Here is a 17,199-nt window from a genome sequence, read left to right as displayed (position 1 = left end):
GCTGCAATCTGAAAGCAGGCAGAATGATCTGAGCTGACATTCTTAACTACTAAAGTTAAGAGTGTTAATAAATGACTTTCTCTGGATGTTTAACCCCCTAAATAAGGTGATTATGGTCCCTGTCCTCTAGACCTATACAACTAATTTTTCAATCTTACAAGGTAAGTAATGTCATTCCCATTTTACAACTGAGAAAACTGAAGGCAGAAAGTTCACTGGTTTCCCAAGGTTACATGGCTTAAAAGTGGGATTTCAGCCCCTACGTCTCTTGTTTCTTTCAGACCTGTACGCCCACCTCCATCCCCTCATTAGAACCATTCTGTCAGCAGACTCTGGCTATTTGAACAGAACTTGCATACATCACATATCTGATCTGAAATCAGTGTAGATCCAGGCATTTCTGGAACCCATTTAAGTCAGCCACAAGAATTTCACATTCCTAAATCTCTCTCTGGTACACAGTATCAACCGTCAACTGCTCACATGAGGCAGATTTATTATGAAGAGGCCAGCGGTGAATCAAACTAGTGGAGTGTGGTTCAGGGCGGCACTGAGGCGGGGGGAGAGAAAAATTCACTGATTCTTGTTCCCCCAGAACACAGACAGCAACAGACGAGAAAACAGAACAGCCTTAAGGAGATGCCTGCAAGCAGTGGGTGCTAAGAAAAGGCAGGCGTTGCAGTTCTAGGAAGGGAGAGGGGAGGGGCCTCTGCTGTCCTCTTTTCATAGCCCTGGCCACAATTCCCCACTGGTCTCTCAAGAGAAATGGGTCTGAGAAAAGCCGCACGGTTCTCACCACAGCTCCTTAGCCAGTTTCCAGAGGTTTTCAGCATAGCAGGCAACTGCTCTCCAAAGTCAGCTCTGCTCCCCTCTTCCTGGCTGACTCTACGGTGTATCAACTCCGCCCTCAGCACACACTCCTGACGCTCTTGAGTTGGGGCCAAATCCTCTGAGGAGTGAAGCAGGTGGGGCCGCCTGCTCAGGCTAGTGGCAGAGCTAGTTTGAGATGCTTTGCAACACAAAAGGGCCAATTTAAGAGATGGGATTACTTTCCCCATTCCACCCTTTTAAAAGCAGTACAAATCATTTTCCAGATGTTGACTGTTTCACTCACCTCTCTCTCTTTCTTTTTTCTCTTCTCATCTAAAAAATGCATTAGCGCTGGAAAGGTGGTGGATGTGGACGCCTGCCCGGGGAGTCTGCTGAGGGAGCCCGGAAGACTTCTTAACCCCCAGTCCCATCCCACCGTCCAGCTTGGCCGCTGGTATTTGAAATTCCAATACTGTAGTGCTAGTCGGTATCTTCTTTTAAAATGCAGAAGTGAGTAAACAAAGTTATTCACACTGTAGAGTTAATTCTTCAGCTGGCAGGCTGGAATCTGCCAGCTCCCCCAGGCCAGGAAGTGCCTGCTTACATCAGCCTTTAGGCAGGAAGAGTATTCAAAAAGGGATGGTTTAGGGATGCAAAACTTCTAAGTTTATCTTTTTGTGTGGCAACTCCAAGTCGAGAAACTAGGTCCCCTCAGCCTGAAAGATCAACAACTCTTTTCATTTCTTTTAAACCTTAAAATCTTCTAATGCCAATGTAGTTTAAACTTATCCTGATATTCTGCGGATGAATAGTTAAAATTTGGAAATTAGAATGATTTTTATTTTCTCCTAAAAGTATTTTCCAAATATGCTTAAGGACTCTTTAATTTTCACATAGGCTGCAATTTTCTTTCTGTTTTGATCTGTACGGTACATGCATATGAAGCTAAGGTGTAGATACTGCTATTCATATATTGATTGACTGATCTGTTGCTAAGTAGAGCCTAGACATTTAAATTTCCTCTCTCAACTATTGATCATCATTACAATTCAGCTTAGTATGGTACTGTTACTTTTCCCTATCTGTTGCTACTGAAATCAGATGTTATGGTCACCATGGTAACCACCTACCCTTTATCCCTGTTACTTCATTTATCAAACTAAGAGTGCACAGGCTCAGAAATCCTATGATTTTTTTTTAACTCTAGTAGAAATCAATCAAACTCACCTAAGATGGGGAGTCATTTCAGTGTAAATGTTTTATTTAAAAAATCAGTTGAAAGCATGTTCAGAAACAAATTATCACTGGGAAAACAGAACTAACGGGTTGAATTGGCTCAACTGCTTGGAGATTTTTTTAAATGTCCAAAGTGGTTTTCATAAAATGAGATTATCATTGACACTTCGAACTGGTCTTAATGGAATGGCTGCCTTGATGGGCTTGAAAGTTGTGGGAATCTGCAGGTTTTAGGTTGAGTCATAAAATGAAATAAGAAGGTCTGTTTAAAGCACACTTCTGGGTATAAAAGTATATTTTTCTCTATGGACTTCTCTCCCTCCCCACATGAAAATATTAGGATAAAAAGTAAAAAGAAGAAAAAACTACATGTATATTTATGGCGAGTCCCTTTGCTGTCTACCTGAAATTTTACAATATTGTTAATTGGCCACTCTGGAGGAGAGCCTGGCAACCCTCTCCAGTATTCTTGCCTGGAGAATCCCACGGACAGAGGAGGCTGGGGGGCCACAATCCATCGGGTTGCAAATAGTCCAACACAGCTGAAGCAACTTAGCACAGTCTGCATCCTCTGGTACAAAATAAAAAGTTATTTTTAGAAAAAAGTTTTCCTTAAAAGCGATACTTTTCTTTTTTTTTAATTAGTATTGACTATCAACCATAGTTCTAGATGACAAAGGAACACACTGAAATCAGGTGAGTCCCTGAGGCTGGAGCTAGGAGTCCACACAGAGACAGATAATCAATGAAAGCCCCAGAAGGATGGGGGCTGTACAATCACAGAATGTGTCTCTATTAAGTACCATTCTTTGATCACCATTTCCAAGGCAGTCACTTACGAGTGGAAGCTGATCACTTCCACTTGCAAAGGTAGTTGTTGCAAATCCTGTGAGAGAGACCACATCTGCCTAAAAGATAACAGTGCATTGAGGAGTTTTCATCAAGAATCCTCTTCCTCTTTCTCTCCAGGTATCCTAAAACATTGTCTGTTTTGGCTCCCAAGACAGACAGTAACTCCTACAGATGAAAAGTCTCTTCCTGCCCTCAAATGTCTACCTTGTCTAAGACAGGTGTTTTGCCTCTTCCCAATCACCAACATGGACAGGAGATAATTGCAAAATGACTCTCCCACCATTGCAAAACTATTATTTCTAATAGAGAGATTCTGGTCTGCAGGGACCAAGACTCTCCGTTTCCTCTGCTCAGTAGGGTTGAGACTCCACTTTCAAACTGAAAGGGTTTATTTATTTATTTTTATTTGAGTATAACTGCTTTACAACATTGAGTTAATTTCTGCTGTAATGAGTGAATCAGCCACAGGTGTACACATATCCCCTCCCTCTTTGACCTCCCTCCCAACCCCATCCCCATCCTACCCCAGAGCACTGAATTGAGCTCTTTGTACTATAGAGCAGGTTCCTTCTAACTGTCTTACACATGGTTGTGTATGTATTGAATGAATTTATTCTTTTTTAAATTAATTTATTTTAATTGGAGGCTAATTACTTTACAATATCGTTGTGGTTTTTGCCATACATGGACATGAATCAGCCATGGGTGTACATGTGTCTTCCCCATCCTGAACCCCACTCCCACCTCCCCCCCAACCCCGTCCCTCTGGGTTGTCCCAGAGCACCAGCTTTAAGTGTTCTGCTTCATGCATTGAACTTGCACTGGTCATCTGTTTAACGTATGGTAATATACATGTTTCAATGCTATTCTCTCAAATCGTCCCACCCTGGCCTTCTCCCACAGAGTCCAAAAGTCTGTTCTTTGCATCTGTGTCTCTTTTGCTGTCTTGCATATAGGTTCATCATTACCATCTTTCTAAATTCCATATATATGCGTTAATATGAAGGGCAGGGAAGCCTGGCGTGCCGCAATCCATGGGGTTGCAAAGAGTCGGACACGACTGAGTGACTGAACTGAACTGAAATACTCTATTGGTGTTTCTCTTTCTGACTTACTTCACTCTGTACAATAGGCTCCAGTTTCATCCACGTCATTAGAACTGACTCAGATGGGTTCTTTTTCATACCTGAGTAACATTCCATTGTGTTTATGTACGACAACTTCCTTATCCATTCATCTGCTGATGGACGTCTAGGTTGCCGCCATGTCCTAGCTATTGTAAATAGTGCTGCAGTGAACACTGGGGTGCATGTGCCTCTTTCAATTCTGGTTTCCTCGGTGTGTATGCCCAAGAGTGGGATTGCTGGGTCATATGGCAGTTCTATTTCCACTTTTTTTTAAGGAATCTCCACACTGTTCTCCATAGTGGCTGTACTATTTTTGAATGAATTTATTCTATAGCCTCTGCACAGACAATCTCACCCACCGTGATCAACAAATCTACTTATTCCCTGGTTGAGATTGTGTGGGGATGAATTTTGAGTGTAATGCTCCTTAATAAGCCACACAGGACCCTCCGAACAGACTTGAGGGGCTCAGGGACCATCCTGAGTAGAGGCTACTGTCCCTGTCATTCTTAGCCATTAGCAGTAGTCCCTCCCCACTTCCGTTCCCCACTTCCCAGGGCTCATCTGGTTTGCAGGGATGAGGTTTACAGGGAAACTAACACTTCAGGGTACATTTGTACTCTGAGCAATGAAAACACTGACATCTGGAAGGCCTGGAACGCTGTCACTTGCTGCCCTTTGCCCATCTGCTGGCTGCCACGTCCTCCCTGAAAGCTCCCAAGATTTCTTTGTAGCTTTTCCAAAACGCCCAGCCTCCTCCTTGAGTCAAAAAGTCTTTCTAATTCTACTATCTTCTATGCAAAAGAGAAAAAAAGGGTGAGGGGCACAGAATGCAAGACTATCAGATTCGAGATTTGATTTAAAGCTCAAGACTAGGGAGCCTGGAGACTTGATTCTAGTCTCACCCCAGCCAAGTCCAACGGAATACGTTTAGTCACATCATTTACAGTTAGTCTTCTCATCTGTCAAAATGCATATTTAATGAGATCAAACAAGAGGAAGTGCTCCGGAAAGTTAAAAATTTAGTACAAATGGCAGATGCCACAAACCTACTACACAGTAGATCTCATACTATAGTTTTGAGATTTCAGACAAAATCATGGATTTCAGAGGACATTTTCCTTCATGTCATAACATGTTACAAACTTCAGCCTCAAACCTTGATTCCATATCTAATGAGATATTAATCAATACCCTCAATCCTACCTCCAAACCATCTCTCTAGAATGTCTGTGTGTCCCTCTTTGTCACCACTGTCATTGACATGAATGAGGTTCTCTCTAAACTGGTTCCCTCCCTCTCATCTCACCTTCTGTCAATGAATTAGACACACCAGCTGTCACAGAGCTCTTTCTAAAATGGTCAGCCCATGTCATCTCTCCTTCATTAAAGTCTTTTGCTGGCACCTCATCCACTAAGCATAAAGCTCACATCTTAGTGAAGCAAGCCACTCCTTCCACAGACTTGCTCTCCTGACAGCTTCTCTTTTCACTTCTTCCTGGAGAAATAATGACTCTGCACAGATAGCTCTTCTTTCCTTTTTGTCCACCAACTCCATTCATTCTTCTAACACATCTTCAAACACTGCCACCCCTGGGAATCCTCCTGAACTTCACAGACTGAATTAATAACCACCCTGCTATTCTCACAGCACCTTCTACACACCTTTTATTCCAATAGTTCTCACATGGGCCTGAAATATTTTGGGTCCGTGTTTTGCTGTAGGTATCACTATTAAGGGGCTTCCTAGGTGGCTCAGTGGTAAAGAATCTACCTGCTAATGCAGGAGACATGGGATCAATCTCTGGGTTGGGAAGATCTCCTGGAGAAGGAATTGGCCAGCATTCCTACCTGGGACATACCATGGTCAGAGGGGTTTTTAGTCCATGGGGTCACAAAGAGCCAGACATGACTGACTGACTGACCATGCACACACCACTGTTAAGACCCAGGGTAGCATTTCTAATGGCCTGGTTCTACTGAATTGTGAAAGACTCAGCACAAATCCATGAACACATCTGACAGCTCTTGGGCAAGAAGCCATCCCTACCTTACTTTTGGTAATGACCTATGTCATAAAGGCAACACCCTTGGCTTAAGCCTGAATCACAGACTCCTCCTCCATGAAACAGATTTAGTTTCTGGGAGCCTGTCTGGTTCCTCCACTTTAAAACTGAACTGAGCAGGGACTTCAGGGCTTATATATCTATGATGGCAAAGTAGTGCTACAGAGTTACTTTGCCCAGGTATAAGTCAAGGCCAGTAGAACACTGTTGCCCTGATTTTGGTTCTTTCCTTCTACGATATAAGGATAACCATTGTAACTTCTAGATAGGTAGCTAGCTGCCAGGTTACTATACTGTGAAGATCTCTGAATAAATTATTGGAGACAATGGTAGGTTAGGAATATTTCCACCCAGGAGAGGGATGTATAATCATATCTTTCTTGTGCATCAAATGCATAGCAGGCAAAGTTAGAAGACTTGAATTCTGCTGAGGTTTTGCCCTAGTCCTCTTCACAGAATGCAGTAAAGGGTAATATTAACAGTTAATTTGGGAACTTCCTTGGTGGTTCAGTTGTTAGGAATCTGAGCTTTCACTGAGGGCATATGGAACTGAGATCCTGCATGCCATGTGGGAGAGCAAAAAAAAAAAAAAAATTATTCTGAAAGTGATTCTAAATACAAAGTCTGAAAGTGAAAGTCAAAGTTGCTCAGTCGTGTCCGACTCTTTGAGACCCCATGGACTATACAGTCCATGGAATTCTCTAGGCCAGAATACTGGAGTCAGTAGCCTTTCCCTTCTCCAGGGGATCTTCCCAACCCAGGGATCAAACCCAAGTCTCCCACATTGCAGGCAAATTCTTGACCAGCTGAGCCACAAGGGAAGCCAACGTCTAATGCTGGGTAATTTCCATTCAAATCCAAAGCCAAAAAAGGAAAGGGGATCTTATTAGACATAAGTTTCATGGGGCATTTAAGTGACAATTAACGAACCTACAACAAAGGTAGGTAGAGTATTCCAAAAATATGTGTCAAACAATAACGACATCTGCATGGGACAGACAGCCCAAGCCTTCATGAAAAAGAAACAACCCAATCCTCCCCAGGTTAATCATGCTTCCTTATACAGGAATTACTGTTCCTTAGCCCCAGAAGTTATGCATGACAACCTGGGGCCTAGGGACAGTTTACACTTAGAAGGATTTGTCAAAATTGATTATATAGCACATCACTTTGCATTAAGTCCTTTAAACCAGCCCAACCAGTCTTCACAATTCTCTGTGAGCTGAAAAATACAGGATCATCTTTCTCAATGATACTGATAAAGGAACTCAGCAAGAGTCAATTCTGTGGAGCTTTTGAGCCTTCATACTCCATTCTGGGCAAAGTAGAATCAGCAAACTTTAAGCACCTTAATAATTGGGTGTTCTGCAGTGAAGCTAAGTTGCCCATTCCTACACAGATTCACTTACTGCTAAATGAACATATGAATATTTAAATATTTGTTGTTCAGTCACTAAGTCATGTCCAACTCTTTGCCACCCCATGGACTGTAGCCTGCCAGGCTTCCCTGTCCTTCATTATCTCCCAGCACTTGCTCAAACTCATGTCCTTTGATTTGGTGATGCCATCCAACTATCTCATCCTCTGTTGTCCCCCTCTCCTACTGCCTTCAATCCTTCTCAGCATCATTGTCTTTTCGTATCAGGTGGCCAAAGTACTGGATCTTCAGCTTCAGCATCAGTCCTTCCGATGAATATTCAGGGTTGATTTCCTTTTGGATTGACTGAGTTGATCTCCTTGCTGTACAAGGGACTCTCAAGAGTCTTCTCCAGCACCACAATTCAAAAGCATCAGTTCTTTGGCACTCAGCCTTCTTTATGGTCCAATTCTCTCATTTGTACCTGACTACTGGAAAAACCAAAGCTTTGACAATATGGACCTTTGTCAGCAAAGTCTCTCCATTTTAACATGCTGTCTGGGTTTGTCACTGCTTTCCTTCTAAGGAGCATCTTTTAATTTTATGTCTGCAGCCACTGTCTGCAGTGATTTTGGAGCCCAAGAAAATAAAGCCTGTCACAGTTTCCGTTTCTTCCCCCATCTATTTGCCATGAAGTAATGCAAATAGATGCCATGATCTTAGGTTTTTGGATGTTGAGTTTTAAGGCAGCTTTTTCACTCTCCTCTTTCACTTTCATCAAGAGGCTCTTTAGTTCCTCTTCATTTTCTGCCATAAGGGTGGTATCATCTGCATATCTGAGATTATTGATATTTCTCCCAGCAATCTTGATTCCAGCTTGCACTTCATCCAGCCCAGCATTTCCCATGATGTATTCTACATATAAGTTAAATAAGCATAGTGACAACATATAGCCTTGACGTACTCCTTTCCCAATTTTGAACCAGTCCGTTGTTCCATGTCCAGTTCTGTTTCTTCTTGACCTAATATAAGTTTCTCAGGAGGCAGGTAAATGTGGCTTGGTATTCCAAAGAATTTTCCACAGTTTGTTGTGATCCACATAGTCAAAGGCTTTATTGTAGTCAATGAAGCAGAAGTAGATATTTTCCTGGAATTCGCTTGCTTTTGCTATGATCCAATGGATGTTGGCAATTTGGTCTTTGGTTCCTCTGCCTTTTCTAAATCCAGCTTGTACATCTGTAAGTTTTCAGTTCAGGTACTGTTGAAGCCTAGCTTGAAGGATTTTAAGCATTACCTAGGTAGCATGTGAAATGAGTGCAACTGTGTAGCTGTTTGAACATTCTTTGGCATTGCCTTTCTTTGGGATTGGAATGAAAACTGACCTTTTCCAATCCTGTGGCCACTGCCAAGTTTTCCAAATTTGCTGACACATTGAGTGCCAGACTTTAACAGCATCATCTTTTAGGATTTTACATAGATTTAAATATATCTTCATTAAAAAAAAGAGAGCATGATACTTTATATACCATAATGTCAGATCAGAAACCTTGCAACTTGTGTCTGAGAATTAAATTGCTTTTTAGAACTCCAAATAAAACAAAACAAACTTTTTTTTAATTGCAGAAATGACACAGATTCATTATAGAAAAAAGGAAGAGAAAAAATAGAACAAAATAGGTCAAACTTATGATTATTTCCTTCTATGAACTTTTTTTTAAAGAAAGTTGAGATCACACCGCACAAAAAAATTTGTGCTTTACTATTTCAAATGCTGTAAGTGCACACGTTTTCCTGTGTATTAACAGCTCTTTGTCCAGAGCATTTTAAAGATTCTTTAAAACTGTACTGAGTAGGTATACTATAAATTACATAACATTGCCCCATTGTTGAAAATTTGTGATACAGTATTTCAAATTTTAAGATTGGATGTATATGATTTTCCCTAATAATTCAATGACAAAACATCCTAACAAGGGTCAGAAACACCTACATAATTTTTATTATATATAGGCTAGTGGTTATGAGTTAATTCTCTAGAGTTAGTATACGCAGTGACTTGACAGTATGGTTCTGCCTCATCTGAGTGCCTGAGTTATATAGTCTTCACAACATATGAAATTTTCTTATCCACTCAATGAGAATAAGAGTTATACTTACTAGGTAATCACTAAATTAGTGTCATTGAAGTACTTAGTGCAGTGTTTGTCACACAATAGTCAGTAAATATTAGCTATTTAAGAATAATTACTGCTGTTATTAGTATTTTTTATTTGAAATTATTGGCAGTCATTATTGTTGTTATTAGTAGTAACTTATTTTAATCATATGATTTTGCTGGGCTGTGACTCTATTGTCAGAAGAGACCAAATGATACTTACTGATTAATTTAGACCTAACCAATTTTTTTAAAATACATCATTTAAGGAGAAAATAATTTTGCATTTGGGGATATGATTTCAGAAGGCAGCTATAGAAAGTTCTTTTCTGGTGAAGTCACCCCTTAATTGAAACAGTCTGTCTCAGGAAAAGACTGTGATGCTGGGAAAGATTGAAGGCAAAAGGAGAAGGGGGCAGCAGAGAATGAGATGGTTAGATAGCACCACTCACGCAATGGACATGAATTTGAACAAACTCTGGGAGATAGTGAAGGACAGAGGAGCCTGGAGGACTGCAGTTCATGGTGTTGCAAAGAGTCAGACATGATTAAGCAACTCAGCAACAACAACAATCTTAAGGTTGGTAGAGAGCTAAGGAATAATTTTGTGTTACATCTCTCCTCTTAGTCCAACCAGATTATCAGGTGACTTTCAGCTATTCTTGAACGTCTCACCCGCTGGGGAACTTCTTACCTACCAAGGTAGCTCTTACACTTAGAAAATTCATTTTATATTGAGCCAAAATATGTCTTGCTGTAGCTTCAATATATTAATAATAAACCCACACAGATCACCTCCAATGAGCTTTAACATTGAAGTTTCAATACAGCGAATTGATGGGGGATCACAACTTCTAATGGATTTACTTCCGAGTTTAAAAGAGGCTGCTGAATAGGCAGTGAAGTCGAGACTGCACTGCTGGTGAGAAACTGAGAAGACTAATGTGCTCATTTGTAGGAGGAAATGGGAACCCGCTCCAGGACCCTTGCCTGGAGAAGTCCATGGCCAGAGGAGCCTGGCGGGCTACAGTCCATGGGGTCGCAAAGACTCAGACACAACTGAGTGACTAATGCCACACCACACCATGTACTCATTATCGTGTGTGCTTTTCTGCAAACTGAATAATCTAAAATAAAAGGAAAGCTTAATGATTTTTCTCGGGAAAAGTTTTCATAAAGCTAGAACTCTAAAAAGGGCTTTTTAAAAGTTCATTTGGAAGCTCCTTGACAGTTTCATGTTTCATCTGGGGAGCAGAATGGGGGAGTTGCGGCCTTGGGACAAGTTTTGGCCGAGTTAGTAAGCTTGCAGCACACCTTCTGAGGGCATCTGCTTCTCCATAACTGAACCACTTTCTACAAGGAAGCGAATGCTTAACTATTAAGAAATTAACATCAGATGGCAACCTTGGTAAACAAGGGGCTATATGAGTCACAAAACAGTATCTCAAAACAGTATCTCTCGATACTGTCGATCGTTATTTCTACAGATTTGTTTTATAGCCATCAGGCATACATACCATACTCACATTATTAGAAAAGCAGAATTTCTCTGCATAAAGATAACCTGACTGGAGTTGCTATTATTTTTCTACTTGCCATCTTTAGCACAGAAGCTGGTAAGTAGCTGGTACTCAATAAATACTCTGGCTGACTGTATAACTATCCATTCCTGGGAGTCAGATAAATGCCTAGTCCCTCCAACATCTGGTTACCCTGGGAGCTACTCAGACTTTGGAGACCTGCTGTTTACTCTCTTAGCGCCTTTCTCTCCTTCCACTGCCATCCCTTCTTTCCTTCAGGCTAACTATCCCCAGTTTCCTCATTTCTTTCTTACAACTCACAGTTTCAGACCCAATCATCCAAGGAAATTCCAAATGTGCCTTTGTTTGTTTGTTTTTAAAGAGAGAAGATCTTATTTCTGTGTCTCTAAGACAGAAGAATGAGAAGCTCCTACACTTTCTGTGGAGGTGAACTCATATCTGGACAGCATTCTGTAACAGTAGGGGTTTTCAAATTGCAAATCACAACCCTTCACGGAGTTGTGAAATCAACTTAGTATATCACGATCAATATTTTTCTTTTAAAAAAGAGTAGACATATCAATGGCTTCCCTCATAGCTCAGTTAGTAAAGATCCGCCTGCAATGCAGGAGACCCTGGTTCAATTCCTGGGTTGGAAAATCCAACCCTTCTGCATATGCTGGAGAAGGGATAGGCTATCCACTCCAGTGTTCTTGGGCTTCCCTGGTGGCTCAGCTGGTAAAGAATCTGCCTGCAATGCAGGAGAGCTGGGTTCGATCCCTGGGTTGGGAAAATCCCCTGGAGAAGGGAAAGGCTACCCACTCCAGTATTCTAGCCTGGAGAATCCCAGGGACTATATAGTCCATGGGGTCGTGGAGAGTTGGACACCACTGAGCAACTCTCACTTTCACACTTTCGGACATATCAAAGGGTATTGCACATAGTAAGAGTGTTGTTTCATAAAAATCTAAATTTCAGTTTTTTAACTGTGGGTACCTGTGTGTGGTTATGTATCTGTATTAATAGATGTATGTATATTTGTCATACACACACTTGTAGGGCATCCCAAGGGTGCACAGAATTTGGCCCAGGTATGAGCCTCTAGTTCCCTGCTTGTCCTGGCACCATGGCGTAGGGCTCAAACTGCACCAAAGTAAGGGGGTGACTTTGTATATTTGCGTCCTGAGTTTTAGAGTAAGTGAAAGTGAAAAGTGTTACTTGCTCAGTCGTGTCCGACTCTTGGCGACCCCAAGGCTCCTCAAGGCCCGCCAGGCTCCTCTGTCCATGGAGTTCTCCAGGCAAGAATACTGGAGTGGGTGGGCATTTCCTTCTCCAAGGGGTTTCTTATTGTGAACTGGGGCTTTAAAAGGGTTGGATATCAATATTGGTTGGCTGGAGTTAGGAAGGAAAGATGAGGTCATAACAATTACGCCACATAAGTACTCTTTTTGGTTCATTTGCAATTTCATATGTATTCATTTTCACATTCTACCAAGAGCTGCTGACCAGTAACTGCTGAGTGAATTATTAAGGACCATTAATTTGGTACTCAAATTAGTGCATTATGAGAGTTTATTAAGCACTTTAGTTTGGCACTCCTCCAGGAGGGCTAGCTGCCATATGGTGTTTGGCTATGTCACACAGGCAGAGATGGAAATTCTGAAATTGTAGGGCAAATTGCTTTTTTTGAAAAAGTCACTGCATCCTCAATGTTTTCTTGAGTTTGTCATCATTGTGACTTAGTACTACTCTTGCTTTTAATTATATAGTTTTATCAGTATCTCTTCTATTTGCAATTTTGTTAACCCTTAGTGATACAACATTTGCATTAAATGTATTTTGTTCTAACATTTCCCAATCCTTAGGCTGCAAGATACATGTATATGCAAGGATAAATCATCTTTAAATAGGGATAAACATATCCCTCTTGCTAAAGCATATGTAAACATGATCCTCCCCACCCCCACGATTTGCTTCTACAGTCACATTCTTCATCCCCCAGCAGCTTTGTTTGCCACTGGAAATTGAGAGTGACTGGGACAAATGAGACATAGGTTGTTTTTGGACAAAGTGGACTGAAGTCTAGAAAAATCTGAGATTCACCCATTTTACAGATGAAAAGACTGAGGCCCATGGATATGAATTGACTAGTCAAAATTAGCAAAGGTACTTGGATAATAGCTCTGCTCTCCAGATTCTCTCTCGCTGCCATCAAATCACTCAGACTCCAGATACAGCCCAGAACACAGAAGTCTTCCAAGTATGTGCTTAGCCATTTGTTTTACTTACTATGAGGTTGAACAATATAAAACTACAGAATTGTTAGGTCAAAAGCCTTCAGATATTGGCACTTTCATATAGTTCATGCTAAACAGTGTTATTTTAATAACTCCAGTCTCTGCCACTCTGAGATCCTGATTTTCACAGAAGGAGCAGCAGAGTGTATTTGTTAAGATCAAAGGCTTGAGGCAAACTGCTTAAGTTCAAGACTCAGATCTTCCACTGTTTGGCATGCGCCCTGAACCAGATGACCTACATTTTCTGTCTCTCAGTGTGTTCAACAAGGAACAGAATACTATATAATACTAATGTTATTATTATTATTCCTCAAACTCTACATACTCACTAGTTAGCCAAATGGTCTTACCAAGTTTGGCAGCTTTCTGCACCTGTTCTGAAAGGTGTTTTCTGACACAGAAGTCTTTTCTAGATACAGAAATTTTGGACCCTCTTTTCTTGGTAAGACTGGCTATTTACTTGTCTGACTGGCATTTGACTTTACAGTTTTCAATGGTTCTCTCAAAGGTCCTATTTCTCTCTGCAGACAGCACAGGTTAATGAATAAAACAGAAAGGCTGAAACATCCTAGCAACAGAAATCAACTGCGTGTATGATTTGTTGCTCTGTTTTTACTTCATCTATTTTTGAAAATATGGCTGTTCTGTTAAGTGCCCATTTCTTCTCTAGGCAGGTAAGCTAGAGTATTGCTCTAAAAAAGAAGAAAAAAGAAGTATCCAAATTTGAAAAATAGCTTTAACTCATGATGTACAGAAAAGTCAACAATTTAAGGGTAGATCAGAGAGCAATAAAGTGAATCCAATGCAACTTGATGCTGGCTAATTACTTCTCTATAGATAGTGGTGTTCAATTTATTGAGCATCTGTGCGTGTTGGAATTTGGGACACTGTGGGTGATACAATTCCATGATATCTACATAACTCAAAAAGCAACAGTCCATCTACAAACATCATTTCATTAGGTGAAATAAAATACCAGTGCAAAATCTCATATTGCAATCAAATGATGGACCACACTATAGGGTCCCCCAAGCCAGATCTGCTTGGATGAAAGTAAATAAACAGATCAGACCATGTAAGCAATGCCTCTTCAGAATGGGATTTAGAACAAGATTTAGAAGAGGCTACAGTGATGCTGGGAAAGATTCACTGCCCCCCAGATTTAGGTGTGGGGCTGGAATAAAGTTAATACAACTCTTTTATCAGAAGAATTATTTATGAAACTACTTTTCACTATACTCCTATAACTTCCCACCCAAAATACTAATTCTCATGAAGAAAAAACAGATGGAGCTGAAGAAATTAAATTAATCAGACAAAAATTGGTGAGAAGATTTGTTGAGAAATGAACTTTTGTATTTATTGATTCTATTATTTTAAACCATGCTTTGTTAATGGTGTAAGTCTTTCTCCTCTCTTGGATCTATGCTTTTATCTCTCTTTATCTTGAATCTCAAAGATGCATCTTACCTACTTAAGATGCATTTCAAGTACCAGTATATCCAGTGGCAAGGTATTTCAAAGTGCACTGTCTTGGAATACCAATTGTAAAAGGATAACAAATAGAACTGTGTGCTTGATCCATAGTCAACCCCTCTACATAATTGTTAAATAAACTATAAAACAATGAATAAATTAATAAATAAACTCATGGTTAGGAATAAAAGTTTATTCTACCTAGCATTGCTAGGTAGATGCTTGCTCCTTGGAAGACAGATACTTGCTCCTTGGAAGAAAAGCTATGACCGACCTAGACAGCATATTATAAAGCAGAGACATTACTTTGCCAACAAAGGTCTGTCTAGTCAAAGCTATGGTTTTTCCAGTAGTCATGTATGGATGTCAGAGATGGACTATAAAGAAAGCTGAGCGCCAAAGAATTGATGCTTTTGAACTGTGTTGGAGAAGATTCTTGAGAATCCCTTGGAAAGCAAGGAGATCCAACCAGTCCATCCTAAATGAAATCAGTCCTGAATGTTCATTGGAAGGACTGATGCTGAAGCTGGAACTCCAATACTTCAGTCACCTGATGAGAAGAACTGACTCATTGGAAAAGACCCTGATGTTGGGAAAGATTGAAGGCAGGAGGAGAAGGGGATGACAGAGGCTGAGATGGTTGGATGGCATCACTGACTCCATGGACATGAGTTTGAGTAAGCTCCGGCAGTTGGTGAAGGACAGGGAAGCCTGGCGTGCTGCAGTCCATGGGGTTGCAAAGAGTTGGACACGACTGAGCGACTGAACTGAACTGAACTACCTAGCATTGCTGTGACTCTGAGGTTTCAAATCACATTTTGATCCATTTATTTGATATCCAGTAATGGAATTTAGGGACTTCCCTGGTGGTCCAGTGGTTAAGAATCTGTCTTCCAAATGCAGGGGACTCTGGTTGGATCCCTGGTCAGGGAACTAAGATCCCACATGCCGCACACCACAATTGAAGAACCCCTGCACTGCAACAATGTCCCGATACAGTCAAATAAATAAATATTTTAAAAAATGGATTTAGATTTCCTTTATATCAGGCATCATTCTAGGTGGTGGATATACATGATCTCATGACATTCACACAATTTCAGTTCAGAAAATTACTAGCTGCATTTAATCTATTCTTGGTTCTCTTGATCCCTGGAGTTTTCTCCTTGGCTGTTTCACTTAGTCTGCCAATTTTCTCTTCTACAAAAATAGGACAGTGTTGTGAAGAATAATTAAACTAGTTCTTGAAATGACTTGGGAAACTAAAGGTGGTAAGTACACATGTACTGATATTACAAGTTGGTGGCAGGTGAGCGTGGTAAAGAGTAAAGGCTCTGGACGCGGCCTGCCTGGATTTGGATCCTAGCTCTTCAAGTCACTAGTGTCCTGTCTTGAGTGAGATACCTCTCCATTCCTCAGTTTCTTCATGTGGAAAGGGAATAGTAATAGTACTGACCTGTATTAGTTCGCTCAGGCTGCATACAAAATGCCATAAACTGAGTGGCTTAAACAACAGAAATGTATTTGCTCCCAGTCCTGGGAGCTGGAGGAGGCTCAAGACCAGGGCGCCATCATGGTTGGGTTCTGCTGAGAGCTCTCTTTCTGGCTTGCAGACAGCTGCCTGCTCACTTCATGCTCACACACTTTTCCCTCAGTGTGTGTGTATGTATAGAGAGAGAAAGAAAAAATTCTCTGGTGTCTCATTGTATAAAGGCACTAATCCCATTATGAAGCCCCCATCCTCATGACCTTACCTAAACTTTTAAAATATATATATTTATTTATTTATTTGGCTATGGTGGGTCTTAGTTGCAGCATATGAGATCTAGTTCCCTGACCAGGAATTGAACCTGAGCCCCCTGAATTGGGAACACAGAGTCTTAGTTACTGGATCACCAAGGAAGTACTGTTTATAGATAATTTCTAGAAACCAAACTTCATGATCTTTAAGCTCTGGGTATTCTATAAAAGGGCACTCTCAAATATATCCACACAAGTGATTAGGCAATAAGTCAAGGGCTCTTAGAGAGGTCTTTCTTTTCTTGTCCTTGACCCTGGAAAAGGTTAGTTTTCATTCCAATCCCCAAGAAAGACAATGCTAAAGAATGTTCAAACTACCACACAATTGCACTCAGCTCACATACTAGCAAAGTAATACTCAAAATTCTCCAAGACAGGCTTCAACATTATATGAACCATGAACTTCCAGAAGTTCAGGCTGGATTCAGAAAAGGCAGAGGAACCAGAGGTCAAATTGCCAACATCCGCTGGATCATCAGAAAAGCAAGAGGGCTCCAGAAAAA

General features: G+C 40.8%; 1 protein-coding gene across 35 annotated transcripts in view; it reads right to left on the bottom strand.

Moving 5' to 3' along the window:
* The window catches only part of DLG2 (discs large MAGUK scaffold protein 2), a 2,236,304-nt gene that overhangs the window by 270,578 nt on the left and 1,948,527 nt on the right, over positions 1–17,199 (bottom strand). The window contains exon 1 of one of the 35 annotated variants that reach the window (XM_043451507.1): positions 797–2,306. The exons of the other annotated variants lie outside the window; for them this stretch is intronic. Coding sequence (XP_043307442.1) covers positions 797–1,058 — 262 coding nt within the window. The 5' untranslated portion in view covers positions 1,059–2,306. Of the gene's footprint in view, positions 1–796; positions 2,307–17,199 lie in introns of those variants that run through there. 35 annotated transcript variants of the gene reach the window in all.

The sequence above is a fragment of the Cervus canadensis genome, chromosome 29, assembly GCF_019320065.1.
Source record: "Cervus canadensis isolate Bull #8, Minnesota chromosome 29, ASM1932006v1, whole genome shotgun sequence".
In the NCBI taxonomy this organism is placed as follows: Eukaryota; Metazoa; Chordata; class Mammalia; order Artiodactyla; family Cervidae; genus Cervus; species Cervus canadensis.
Note: the sequence above shows the minus strand (reverse complement) of the source record. Positions and strands in the feature narration are given on the sequence as shown.